Source organism: Lynx rufus, unplaced genomic scaffold, assembly GCF_022079265.1.
Source record: "Lynx rufus isolate CCGP_SWC_20201006 ecotype Redwood Valley unplaced genomic scaffold, mLynRuf1.p SCAF_2, whole genome shotgun sequence".
NCBI classification, from domain to species: Eukaryota; Metazoa; Chordata; class Mammalia; order Carnivora; family Felidae; genus Lynx; species Lynx rufus.
In genome coordinates, this window is record NW_025814834.1 from 209023650 (window position 1) to 209036954 (window position 13305).

General features: G+C 56.8%; 1 protein-coding gene across 2 annotated transcripts in view; it reads right to left on the reverse strand.

Moving 5' to 3' along the window:
• Positions 1–1810: 1810 nt before the first annotated feature.
• The window catches only part of PAX7 (paired box 7), a 95761-nt gene continuing 84266 nt past the window's right edge, over positions 1811–13305 (reverse strand). For both annotated transcript variants that reach the window (XM_047085215.1, XM_047085213.1), the window contains exons 8-9: positions 9688–9934; positions 1811–1926 (exon numbers count right to left, since the gene is read on the reverse strand). In XM_047085215.1, the coding sequence (XP_046941171.1) occupies positions 1811–1926; positions 9688–9934 (363 nt within the window). The remainder of the gene's footprint in view (positions 1927–9687; positions 9935–13305) is intronic.

Below are 13305 nucleotides of genomic sequence, written 5' to 3' on the forward strand. Positions count from 1 at the left end.
AAAACAGGTGAGCATTTGTCACAGAAGCAGCATCCACGCAGGAAAGTGTCCTAGCATCTTGCCAGCCCAGTTCCCCAGGAGGGAGGTACTCGGGTTGACTGAATCCCAAAGCAGCAGCCCTTCCCTCCGGGAATGTCTTGTTGGCTGAGAGCAAGCGGCATGGGTTGAGCAAAGAGGTGGCCTCATGTGCCCAGCTGTCACAAGTGCCTCTAACCTAGCAGCACTTGATAAAGGTGATCCAAGTATAGATGATAACAATGGTGACAGTGGAGACGAATATAATTTTGATAAATAGGTGAAGGTAGTAAAAAGTTCCAAGGGAGGCAAAGTGAAACGCTCGAACCATTCCCCAAAGATTTCAACTTTTAAAGAGAAGGGATATGAAGAAGCCACCGGCGTGGCCAAGGAAGGCGCCTTTCCCCTAGTCTCTGGAACCTTGGGCATCCCCCACCTGTCTAGGAGAGGTGGCCTGAACACTGGCCACATCTGCCCCCACCTAGCTGTGCTGGATGAGTAGACAGGGCCCTCTCGACCTAGAGTGGATCAACACTGAAAGGTGCCACTGTCAGTGGGACAATGACATGCCCCCTCCACTGCCCCCCCCGCCCCCCGCCACCAAATGTCAAGGGGAGTCTGTGGTTTTGCCTGTGGACAAGCAGTCCCTGCTGGTCCCATAACCCTCCTCCAGAGCTCCAAGGGAAGCCCTCTGCTCCCCAGCAGCTTAAGGGGCAGATGAAGGTGCCCTTACCAGAGGGCCAGGCATGGAGGGGACAGGCTCAGGTCTCCAAGGGAAGCTTTGTGAGAAATTGCAGCTCCAGGGGTCGTGGGCTTGAAGGCACAGCATTAAAGCCTCTGGCAACAAAGGGCTGCTCTCCACAAGCACAGGAACCCCAGCTAAGCAACGCCTTTCTGAGCCTGCCCTCTGCCCTCTGCCTCTCGATACACGACTTGCTCCCTTCCCCCTCCCGCCTGATCCAGAGAATGGGAAACTGAAGAGCCCGTGGGCTCCCTAGGCCCCGCACGGGGTGAGCCAGGCTGGAACCCGGACTTCAGTCTAGGAGCCTGCTGCCTCGGGGTGCCTGGGTTGGGTCTTTGGCTGCTGGCCGCCCACTGCTGATGAGCCCCTCTCCCCGGGTAAGCCTCTGCCTGGTCCTTCTGGCGCCCCCACCTGGGCTAGATTCCCACCCCCTACACCCAGCAGAGGTCCTGGAGTCCTCAGAATTCCTGGGTGATTCCCCTGGGAAGACCCCAGGACTAGGGTCCCCTCTCTGCTGGCGTCCCAGCATCCAGAGGAGGAATGGGCTGTGGTTCGAGCCCTGGGCCAGAGATCCACCTGGGAGGAGAGGGCTGGCTCCCAGCACTTCCAGCTGAGAGGGACCCTGTGAGCTCCACCCCCACCTCTGGCCGGGGCACTCACTGGAGTCGGGTCCAAAGGGCTCCAGTACCTCATCCCAGATACCATCCTCCTTTGGGTGCCCAGGTTGCTCTATTCGGGGTGAGCTTCCACCTCTGTGCCTGAGATAGCACAGAGGCCACGACAGGATTTGACTGGGGGAATGGCTGCAGGCTGACAGAAACCCTCCTGGAGAGAGAGTGGAGGGGCAGACTCCAAGGGGGTTGCTCTGGGTTCCTAAACATAGGTGAACGGTAGACTGGCTGCACATCTCCAGAGGGCTGGCTACGAGAAGGGAATGGGCTCCTTTCCTGGCCTCCTGAGACCCCAGGGTAATGAAAGGGCTGAGGCTGGGAGGCTCAGGGATCAGTAAGGATTGGGCTGGGACTTGGTCTGGGGCAAGTCGCCCCAGGGTCCCTAGTAGGCCTGGCCAGTTTCCACAGGCAGGAGTCCCAGCACAGCAGAATGTTCCCCAAGCTTCATGCGACGCTGTGTGGAGAGGCTCACGTTTTTGGCCAGGTAATCAACAGCAGCTGGAAAAAAAAAGAGAAGCTCCTAGAAATTAAGGTCCTTTTGCCTATTGTTCCATCTGCCCCGTATCCATCATCCATCCATCCATCCATCCATCCACACTTCTGTCCATCTATCCACCTGTTCTTCCATCCATCCATCATCCATCCATCCATCCAACCATCCATCCATCTGTCCACCCTTCTGTCCATCTATACACCTGTTCATCCAACCATCCATCCATCCATCCATCCATCCTTCCATCTATCCATCCATCCATCCATCCATCCATCCATCCTTCTGTCCATCTATCCACCTGTTCTTCCATCCATCCATCCATCCATCCATCCATCCATCTATCCATCCATCCTTCTATCCATCCATCCATCCATCCATCCATCCATCCATCTCTTCATGAAGCTCATTCTCTTACCTCCTCTCTAACCATTAAGCAAGTATTTACCTAACACTTTTATTTGCCCAGCTCTCTCATAGGTTCTGTAGGAAAGTACGAAAGATTCCACATCGTCGAGAGAAGAATTAGTTCCCTTTCCAATACACCTGTACATATGCCCGCTATGGGGGATGTCCGGTGAATCCCACGGAGCCTGGGTAGTAATGAGGAAAAGATCCTTCTTTTTTCTCTGGAGCCTGAGCCCAGCTCATGGGTGAGACACAGCAACATCCCTTACATCCCTTACTCAAAGTTGAGCCAAGAGATCCATGCAGAACAAGGAGCCAGGACCTTGATATGCTGGGAGCTGAGACCTTTAGCCTTGAAGTTCTAGCCATCCAGAGGGATGAGAGTCAGAGGGGGTGTGCTTGTGTGTGTGTGTGAACAGCGGAAACAACAATCTCTGCATAGTAACAGGCACTAACATGAATGTTCACCCATGAACAATGCTCACGCATGTACATGTGGACAGATGTGCATGAGCTGTATGTACCTGTGTGAGTAGAGCAGAGGGAATGCCCACGCATGCCCAGGTAACCGTGTCCAGGTGAGTTGCACCTAAGCCAGGTACGCATGTCGGTGTACGTGTGCGCGCAGGCGTGACTGCTAGGTCTGTGTGTGCACGCGTTCTGTCTCGACTCTGCTGTGTCCGCCTGAGGCTACAGCAGAGATCAGCTCTGACCAAATGATGTGACTGGCATGGGACCGAGGCCTCTTGAGGCACAGAGATGCTACCTCCCAACCTGGAATCCGTGGCCGAGGCCAAGGCGAGAGGAAATATAACGACTACTGCCCTGGACTCACGAGGCCTGACCCGATACTCTCCTTGTCACCTGCCCGCTGAGGGGCCCTATAGCACTCCACATGCCTCCCCAAAGTCGAGGGTCCCTGCCTACGGCAGGTGGGTAGAGCCAGGTGTGGGCACAGCCAGAGACAAGGCCCAGGGTGGTGAGTTGGGAAGTATCAATAATTGAGACCATATTCTTTAGGGGTTCAAATCCTGCACCTGCCAACTTTTAGTGTGTGATCTGGGGCATACCAACCATCTCACCTATACAAGCCTCAGTTTCCTTGTCTGTAAACATGGGGATAACGACAGCGCCTAGGTGGAAGAATTGTGGGGAGAAAGTGAGAAAATGCATATAAAGTGGTTAGCACTGTGCCTGGTACATGGTGAGCTCAGAGGCCTAGGGCTCTCACAGGACTGGGATTTAGGGAGCAGGTGTGACCTTTGATAGAGGCAAGAAGGAAAGGAACAGTGAATGGGACAATCTGGAGTCCCAACTATCTCCGGTGTATGTGGCTTTGGGCAAATCATGTTGCCTCTCCAGGACTGTCTTCCGGTCTGTAAAATGGGGAGAGCAGATCCCAGCCTCTTCAAGGGCTGTTATGAAGATCAAATGAGATGATGTGCTTTGAGATGCTGGGCACAGAAGGCTCAGGGACTGTACCGATTCCTAAAGGATATGCAAATGTCCTGGGGTTTCTGGAGTGTCTGGGCTCTGTGTTCCTTAGCTTCCAGGCTCTAGGGCCTGAACTGAGGCCCTGGGTGCTGTCCCTGACGTCACTCAGCCTCCAGGCTCCCAGCTGGTAACACAGAAGGGGTGGTGGCCTGTCTTACCCCTCACTCCACGGTGGGGGCGAGGAGCAGGTGGAAGAAACTTCAATCTCTGGATCTCTGGCCTCAGGGGCAGCCTGCAACTGAGGCATCTCGTCTCTGCTCCTTGGAGCAAGTCTTATCTGGGCCCCAGGGCCTGACCTTGAGGAAGCTAGTCTGTAGAGCCACAGCAGGAAGAGGGGGAGGAGCTACAGGAAGAGAGGGAGGAGCTACCCACGACCGAGCTCATTCTCCGCCCACCGTGCTCTATGCCCCTCACGCATGCGCGATCTCGCTTAATGCTCACCACTGCCAGGCTGCTAGTTCCGCTGTCCCATTTTACAGGTGGTGGAGCCAAGGCCCTGCCCTAAGAGACTGTGTAACTGGGAAGGTCACGTGGCCCTCCGGCTGTGGACCCAGGCGGTCTGTTGCCAGCTCCGAACCACCCCCACGCGCTTCGCCCGCAGCGTCCTGGGTGTGTGCGCTTTAGAGGGCACGGAGCACTCGACACCCCAAATCCTGCGTGGGCCCCCGTTTCGACTCCAGGAAGTGTGGGTGGCTTCCCAGGGCACGCGGCCGAGTCAGGCGACCTCTCCTGACTCACCGAACGCCTCTGCCTGTTCCCCCTTATTCCACCTGACGTCACAGTCTGTGCCAGCCGGTGCGGCTGTCCCCGGGGGGTGGGGTGGGAAGGCCTGGCTCTGGAGAACAGTCAGAACAACAATGCTCCATCCCTCACATACGGAACGCTTACCACGGGGCGAGGCGGACACGGTGTCCTTTAATTTCTCACCAACCCCATGGTTTAGGCACAGCTGTTCCCATTTTACAAAGGTGGAGACTGAGGCACAGAAAGATTGCTGACTCACGGTCAGGCGCTGCATGTGAGACGGAGGAACCCGAATTTGTCCTGCTTGTGCCTCTGGTCACTCTGTGTCCTCCTTTTTCGCCTCTCCTGGCTGCCAGCCAGGGTTCAGCCCACAGGACTTTCCCCAGGCCCTGCCAAGGTGGGCGATTTGACCCCAAGAAGCCCAACTTTACTAATGACCAGCCAACTTCAAGGGCACCCTCCGTGCGCGGAGCCCGCCTCTCCCTGGGGTCGAGCCAGGGGCCGGCGAGGGCAGGGCTGTGACATTTCTCATTACAGCCTCTGTCAGCGGCCCTCCCTGTCCCTCTGTCTCTCCGCGTCCCCTCTCCTCTGCCTTGTGCCCGCGCCTGGGCTCTGAACGTCTCAAATTAGATTAATCGGGAGTTGGCAGGAGATGCCAACCAGTAAACAAATCTCAGCCGTCAGCGCCTCGTCAGCCCGCGGCCCCAGAGGAGGACCCTTCTAGACACAAATTCTTATTAGACTTGTCAGATCTATTAAAATTCTTTTCACACTTCTGCGTTCTATCAGCCCCATCATTAGTACGGCCCTGGCCTCTGGGAACACCAGGGCCATATTAATCTGCCGTGTGCCCCCTCCCTGCCCCCTGCCCCCACCCCCTCCAGGGACAGGAGAGACAGACAGATGGACAGATAATGGCTGGGAACGAGAAAAAGTGTGGAGGTGTCCCTGGGAAGACAAGAGGCCCAGGGAGAGGAGTGGACTCTCTGGCTGAAGAGTTTAGCCACGTGCACCCTCCACGCACACCTACACCTGCAAGGGAGGCTCTCTGAGGTCAGGGCCGTAGGTGTGGCGGTGTTCGCATCGATGCCGGATCTCAGGCAAATACCCTCTCTGGGATCCATTTCCTCGCCTGTCTGCACGCCATACAAAGTAGCCGTGAGTGCCAGGCCCCATAGTAGATGCTCACGAAAGGGTTATCTATCCTTCCTTTACACGCGTCTATTTTGCATAATTATACCTCGAAGCCAGGTACATATAAAGTCATGAACGTGAATCGACACAAAGGTGGGTCGAGGGCTGTGTCACTACTGATAACACAAGTTGGCGGTTTGGCCAAAAGAGAACCGGGTTGGAAGTTCAGGGGACCTGGAGTTCGCCATTCACCTACTGTGTGACCTTGGGACAGTCCTTGGCTCTCGCGTCTATAGCCTGAGGACACATAACACCTACTCTGGGTAGGGTTTTGAACACGGCAGGAAATGAATACGCGATCTGCCCAGTGCCTGGTGGGCTAAACTCCTGCGTGGGACAGATGTGAGCAGGTGACAGGTGGACCTGGGCATACACAGGGGCTGTTTGGGACGTGCACACTCTTGCACGTGGACTGGGAGCCCCGCCATAGGCGTATTCAGTCACCCGTAAACACGGGGCAGGCGGTCAGTGGGAACACGACGGGTCCCTGTCCCTGGCTGCCCCAGAATGTCAAAGGTGAGGAAGACAGCACAATGGAAAAACGTTGGGGGTCTAATCCCTCGACTCCCATTTCCCGGATGGCAAAACTGAGGCAGGGTGACTTGGTGGCAGACTTAGTGATGTTGGGGCCACCACTCCCCCAGGCCCCTCCCAGCCCAGACCTGGAATCTTGGTGGGGTGGGGTGGGGTCTGCCCTGGGATTCCCTCTGGGTAGGGCTGGAAAATACGGCTCGGGAGGATCCGGGGTTGGGAGGGGAGGGGGGCAGGGGCTGGAGCTAGATGGGGCGAGTGGGGAGGGTGGAGGGGAGGGGAAATCGCCCTGGCCGGCCTCTTCCCTTCTCGCCTCCTGGGCCCTTTCCCTTTTGATCCCCCCTCCCCGGTGGCCCCCATGCTGACTCTGGGGTTAATTTTATTTCCGACTTGGGCAGGCCCCCTGCAGCAGGGCACGGGGCTCCGGGGGTGACTAACGCCTGCCCCAGGCCGGGGCTGCTGCCTCCGCGGAGCGGCTCTAAACTCTTTATCAAGAGCATGTGTGTCCGCTCTGCCTGGGAACGCGGGGCCGGGGCCGGGGCTCGCCTCAGGCCCCTCTGGAAACACTCGCACGCATGTGTGTGCGCCCCGCTCTCTGCCGTCCCTGCGCACGGGTTCCACCCCCTCTCGCACTTCCTCCTCGTGCACGCAAACCCACACGGGCGCAGCTGCACACGCAGGCCACACGCGTACCGGCCCGGATGCACAGGGACACACAGCCACACCTGCGTGCACACACCCGTGTTTACACACTGCACACACAGTGTACGTGTCCGTGCTCCAAATATATACACACCCACGGACACACTCAAGCCTCCGTGCACGTCTGGATGCACACGCGTTGCACGCACGGATAACCACACACCCCTGCACACTCTCGCACACGTCTATTCACGTGCGTACCTGTTTGGTACACATGCCATGAAGTGACACAGCATCACATGTGCAAATACACAGACAGACACGTGGACGCTCGGTCACACGGACGCACCTGAATGTGCACTGAAACCCATGTGTGCGTCTTCCGGACACACATACCCACATGACCAAATGTGTGCACCTGTGCACTCACACACAAACTCACATGCACACCGTGTGGACACAATATGCTCACTGAAAGTCAGATATGCGAGGGGCGCCTGGTGGCTCGGTCAGTTAAGCATCCGACTTCGGCTCAGGTCACGATCTCGTGGTCCGTGAGTTCGAGCCCCGCGTCAGGCCCTATGCCGACAGCTCAGAGCCTGGAGCCTGCTTCAGATTCTGTGTCTCGCTCTCTCTCTCCCCCTCCCCTGCTTGCGCTCTGTCTCTGCCTCTCTCTCAAAAATAAATAAACATTGGGGCGCCTGGGTGGCTCAGTTGGTTAAGCATCCGACTTCAGCTCAGGTCATGATCTCACAGTCCGTGGGTTTGAGCCCCACGTCAGGCTCTGTGCTGACAGCTCAGAGCCTGGAACCTGCTTCGGATTCTGGGTCTCTCTCTCTGTCCCTCCTCTGCTCGCACTCTCTCTCTCTCTCTCTCTCTCTCTCAAAATAAATAAATAAACATTTTAAAAAATCCATTAATTTGGGGCGCCTGGATGGCTCAGTCGGTTAAGCGGCCGGCTTCGGCTCAGGTCATGGTCTCGTGGTCCGTGAGTTCAAGCTCCGCATCGGGCTCTGTGCTGACAGCTCAGAGCCTGGAGCCTGCTTCACATTCTGTGTGTCCTTCTCTATCTGCCCTGCCCCAACTTGCTCTCTTTCTCTCTCTCTCTATCTCAAAAAATAAACATTAAAAGTTGAACCATCGGGGCGCCTGAGTGGCTCAGTGGGTTGAGCATCCCACTTCAACTTAGGTCATGATCTCACAGTTCGTGGGTTCGAGCCCCGCGTCGGGCTCTGTGCTGACCGCTCAGAGCCTGGAGCCTGTTTCAGATTCTGTGTCTCCCTCTCTCTGACCCTCCCCCATTCATGCTCTGTCTCTCTCTGTCTCAAAAATAAATAAACGTTAAAAAAAATTAAAAATAAATTCAGATATGCGAATAGTCACGTATACATACACTCACACATTCACACACACAAACGCACATCTACACACAAAAAGATGCGTGCACACACACACGTATGCTGAAATACACGATACACACACACACACATCACACGTATCTATGAGGCGTGTTTTCACGCTCACACGCATACATACATGCACATACACATATCGAACACACATGTACATGGGGCAGGGGCCATGAACACAGCCAGGAGGTGGAGACGGGCACAGCTGGCCCTCATTTAGCTGTGGAGGCCAAGGCCGTGTGGGGAGGAAGCAGAGGTCAGTGAGGCCGGGCGGGGGTGCCCTCGGGCTGGGACCTCAGCCTCTCACCACACGCCCTTCTGATTAGTTTGACACCAGCAGGTGAGGCCTTGGCCGGGAGGGGGGCAGGAGGGGAGCCCGGTGACCTCGGCTCTCTGTGCCTCTCCACTTGCCCTGCCACTGTCCCATCTGGCAGCTGGGGGCGGCGACCAGGCCTGCCTTCTGCAGCCTTCGGTCCGAGGGTCTGGTGCCCACCGCCTCCGGGCAAGATGCCGGCGGGGGGGGGGGGGGGACGGTGGCTGGGGCAGGCATGTGAGACCAGCTCCGAGTGGGGGGCAGTCAGGGCTGAGGATGGGGTGGGGGGTACAGGAGAGAGATCAAAATACAGCTGTCCCCCCTACCCAGGGGGCAGAAAGGGGCAGGGTCTGTAGCATCACACCAGCCTCATGTGGCCATCGAGCCCCTGAAATGTGGCCACAGGCAACTGAGGGACCGAATTTTACATCGTAATTTAATTTGATCTAATGTAAACGCTAAAACTGCAATGTAATTTAGCTTCGTGGTTGGGAAACTTTATAGCGTACTTGGAACAATCTGCTTCTCCGGTGTGATTTTATGAAATTTAAAGACAGACCAGTTTTCCAATGAAAACTTGGTGTCTGAATTCACATGGGCTGGATTTCAAAGACGCAGCGTGAAGAAAAAGAACGTGAAACATCCCATTCATAACTTTGTACGGCTTATGTGGCAAAATGATCATCACTTCAGATATGCTGGGTCAAACAAAATATGCCAGGAAGAAGACCTGCGCTCGTTTCTTCTGACGTTTTAATCTGCGGCTGCTGGGAAATTTGAAACGCCACGTGTGGCTCATATTAACGTTTCTACGGGGCGACACTGCTCGAAGGCCACGAAAGTCGCGTGAGTGCAGGGGCCTGGCTCAGCATCACCTGAGGACAACGGTCCATCCCGTCCGGACCTCAATTTCCTCGCCTGTGGAATGGGCGCCCCCACCCCAACTCCACCTTGCAGCTCTCTGCAAATAAACAGAACGTCCTCCGAGCGGGGCAGGGAGGGGGAAGAGGAGGTCTAGGGCGCCGGGCACTCACTCTGGCCGTACTGGCCGTACTGGTAGCCAGCCACGGGGTCCACGCTGTAGCCGGTGGTGCTGTAGGTGGGCGGGCAGTAGGACTGGGAGGTGGGCAGGCTGTCTCCCGGCTTGATAGAGTCGGCCCGCTGGCTGCAGCTGGCCGAGATGGACGTGGCCGAGTCCAGACCGCCGTGCAGCGGGGAGATGGAGAAGTCGGCCTGCGGCTGCGGTGGCACGGCGCTGGGGTTGCTCAGAATGCTCATCACCTGCAGGGGAGAGACCATCAGTGCGGCCCGAGCAGCAGGCGTGGCGGGGGCGGGGGTGGGGACGATGCCAGGCGGGCCCCAGACAGGCCTTTGCTCCCTTAAGATCCCCCGCAAGGCACCGAGATCTTCAGTTTACTCGGTCTGCTTGCCCTGGTGGGTAAGACGGTCGGTGGTTTCTCCTGGTCAGGTTCTGACCTACGGGATCTCCCCTGGCTGAGAGCTCCAGGCAGCTGGGCAGGGCTTCGTTTGCCTCTGGGATGGATATCCCCACGGCCTGGCTCTAAGGGACACCTTGTGCCTGTCTGATGAACGAATGAATGAACGAATGAACGAATGAACGAACGAACAAATGAATGAACTAACTAGCTATGTCTCTCCCATCCGACGGGGGCTTCCCTCGGATGGGAAACTGCGCGTCCCATCAGATGGGGATGCCCCCATCTTCTGACACAAAGGTTAGAGAAGGACTCTGGGTCTGTCCGGCTTCCCCATGGCAGGCCTGCTATGCTCTTGACTTGGAGACCCTTGGAGATCCTACAACACCAACACCCACGGCCAATGCTTCCAGATAGTGTCGCAGGCAACCTTCTTTGACTCTGGTAGCTCTCAGCTGTCTGTGACCATCACCCCTTCCCTGCTTGGCCCATACAGCAAACGGGAAGTCACCATCGGTGCTGGCAACCCAGACAGGCAGGGGTGAGGCTCATCTCTGTAAACTCAGCTTAAAGAACTTGGTGCTGGCTCCCTGGTGTGTCCCCTTACTCATTCAACAAACATGCATGGATGGTGACTGTGGCCCCAGGATTTCAGAGGAGGAAGAGCCATGGTCCCTGGCCTCGGCAGGAGGGTGTCTGGGGCTGGTGGGGGGAGGCAGCTGAGAGCACAGCATCTCTGCCATGATGTGGTGAGGGGCATGATAGAGGCAGCTCTCAGGGGGCTCTGGGAGCCCAGGGGAGGGGACTCAGCCAGTGTGGTAGTCCAGGAAAGCTTCTGGGGGAGGTGACAGTGGCTGTCCGGCTCTCCAGGAGAGAGAGTGGGGAAAGGCAGTGCAGACAGCTGGGTGGGGGCACGGGGGCACAGGTGTCCCGCTCAGTCCAGGGAGGCAATGGCAAGGCAGGTCCTTGTGAGCTGACCTGCAGGGCCCAGGCCCCTGGTGGTGACACCCCTTATAGGAATGAGGCCGCCGGGCCAGGAGGGGAGCCTTGCTGGTGGAGGGTGGCAGGGGGGATAAGGTGGGGTCTGTGTGCAGAGGGCTTTGCACCCGCCCAGCACTCCAGAATCAGGACCCCGGCTCCCCTAAGCCTCGTCTTCCCTTTCTCCTTCTTTTCCTTCCTCCTGGCATGAACTCAGGTGACCCTCCCAATCCAGAGCCCTGCAGAGATGTGTGAGGCGAGCTATGAGGCCCCCTCCCCAGACGAAGTAACCGAGGTCTTCAAAAGCCTTCTTCAGACCTCACAGCAACTCTTTGGAGAGCAGCTCGGAGTCCAGAGGCCAGAACCCACCCGCCCGACAGGGTCAGGACTGACCATCAAGGATGAGTGTGGGCGTCTGACCTCTTCAGAGGTAGGTCTTCACCCCAGGGGCTGGCAGCCTCTGGCGGGGGCGAGTGGGGCTGGGGTCCCAGGGGCTGGGGCATGAGCACAGCCTCTCCGTGACCCTTCCCTCCATGCTCCCAACACAATCCCCTCACCCTGGGCTCACTCTCCTCAGTCTTTTCGCTGCCCACCCCGTGAGCCCGAGTCAAGGGCACTGGGCCTCGGGGGCTGGTCTTGGCCTTCTCCGTAGCCGGCAGGGCTCAGATGGGACTTAATGATTCATCAGCCCCATCGACCTGGCGAACACACGGGGACGGGAGCGGGAGAAGAGGGGAGTCTAGGCGGATGCCTGTGGAATCTCCCAAACTCACCCTCTTTCAGGGGAGGGTCCACATAGGGTACAGGGGTGATGGCAAGAGGGACCCCGTGAAGGGGGGGGGTGTGAGGACGGCTGACACCATTGGACTGTGTTTGTTGCTTTCTGACTGTGGAGACAGGTTCTCCCGGGTCGAGGAGTTTGTGGATCGCAGGGCATCTGGCACTCGCCAGGGAATTAGGAGACCCGATTCTCTTCCAGGCTGCCTGTCAGGTTCCCACTCGAGACCTTACTTTCCATCTAAGAAAATTAGGAAAATCGCCACCCATCCCATTGCCCCCATATAAACATTAGCCTCGCTATCCCTTCCAAGGAGGCCTGGACTCCGAGAATAGACTCAGGGGCTCAGGGAAAACACACAGGCCTCGTTTCCCTTCCTTCAGGAGGATAATTGTAGGGGGCAGGGAGACTCTCGGGAGGGTTTGTCAGCTCTGGTGAGACCCCGGTTTAATCCTCCCCTCCCGCACACCACCAAGATGCCAAGCTCACAAGAGACAATGGATGGGGGGAAGGGAGGGCTGGGCAAGGGGAGGAATGGGGGAGGGGAGGGAAAGGGGGAGGGGTTAGGAAGAGGACAGGCATGTTTTGGGATGGGCTGGGAGCCACGCACACAGACAGTACTCATCCTGCAAGACAGAGACCGGCAAAGAATTACCACGAGTCTGACCACAGCACTCAAGAATTATCAGTGGCTCCCCATTACCTCCCAGATAAACAGGACAAAGTCTTCTTGTGATCAGACCGCTGCCTGCCTGTCCCAGCTTCTCCCCCTCTTCCTGCCTGACACGTCATATCCCCGATACACCAAATAATCCGGTGTCTCCCAAAGACATCCGCCATTCATTCATTTATTCACTCAGCAAACATCATAGAGTGCTACCATGTGCCAGGCCGCAAAGAGGGCTGGGCTGTGAGCTCTTTGAGGACAGGATAGAACCATGGCTCATCTACCTTTGCAGGCCCAGCACCTACATTGTGCCTAGAAAAACCCTACATACTAGAAAAACCCTACATACTAGAAAAACCCTGTTGAATTCATGGATATCACTTAACAAATACTTAGTGAGCACCTAAGTGCTCACCTTAGTGAGCCAGACACTGAGCTGGGCCCCGAGCATCAGCGACTCAATGCCCTCCTGGGGCCACCAGTCTAACGAAGGAGACAGACAACAAATTATATAAATTCCTGATACCGAGAAGTGCTATAGAGGAAAAATAAAGGGGGGATGTGGAATAGGCAGGCAAGACCTCCCCAAAGAGGTGATATCCAGCAAGACCTAAAAGGGCCAGCCATGGGAGGGTATAGCAGAAGAGCCTTCCGGGCAGACCAGTCAGCAAGTGCAAAGGCCCTGAGGTGGGAACACACCCAGCAGGTTTAAGAAAGGGCAAGGAGGTCAATGCTGAGTGAAATCCCGAGAGTTGCAAGGCCTCCTGGGGCCTCTGTCAGAAAGGGCTTGCGT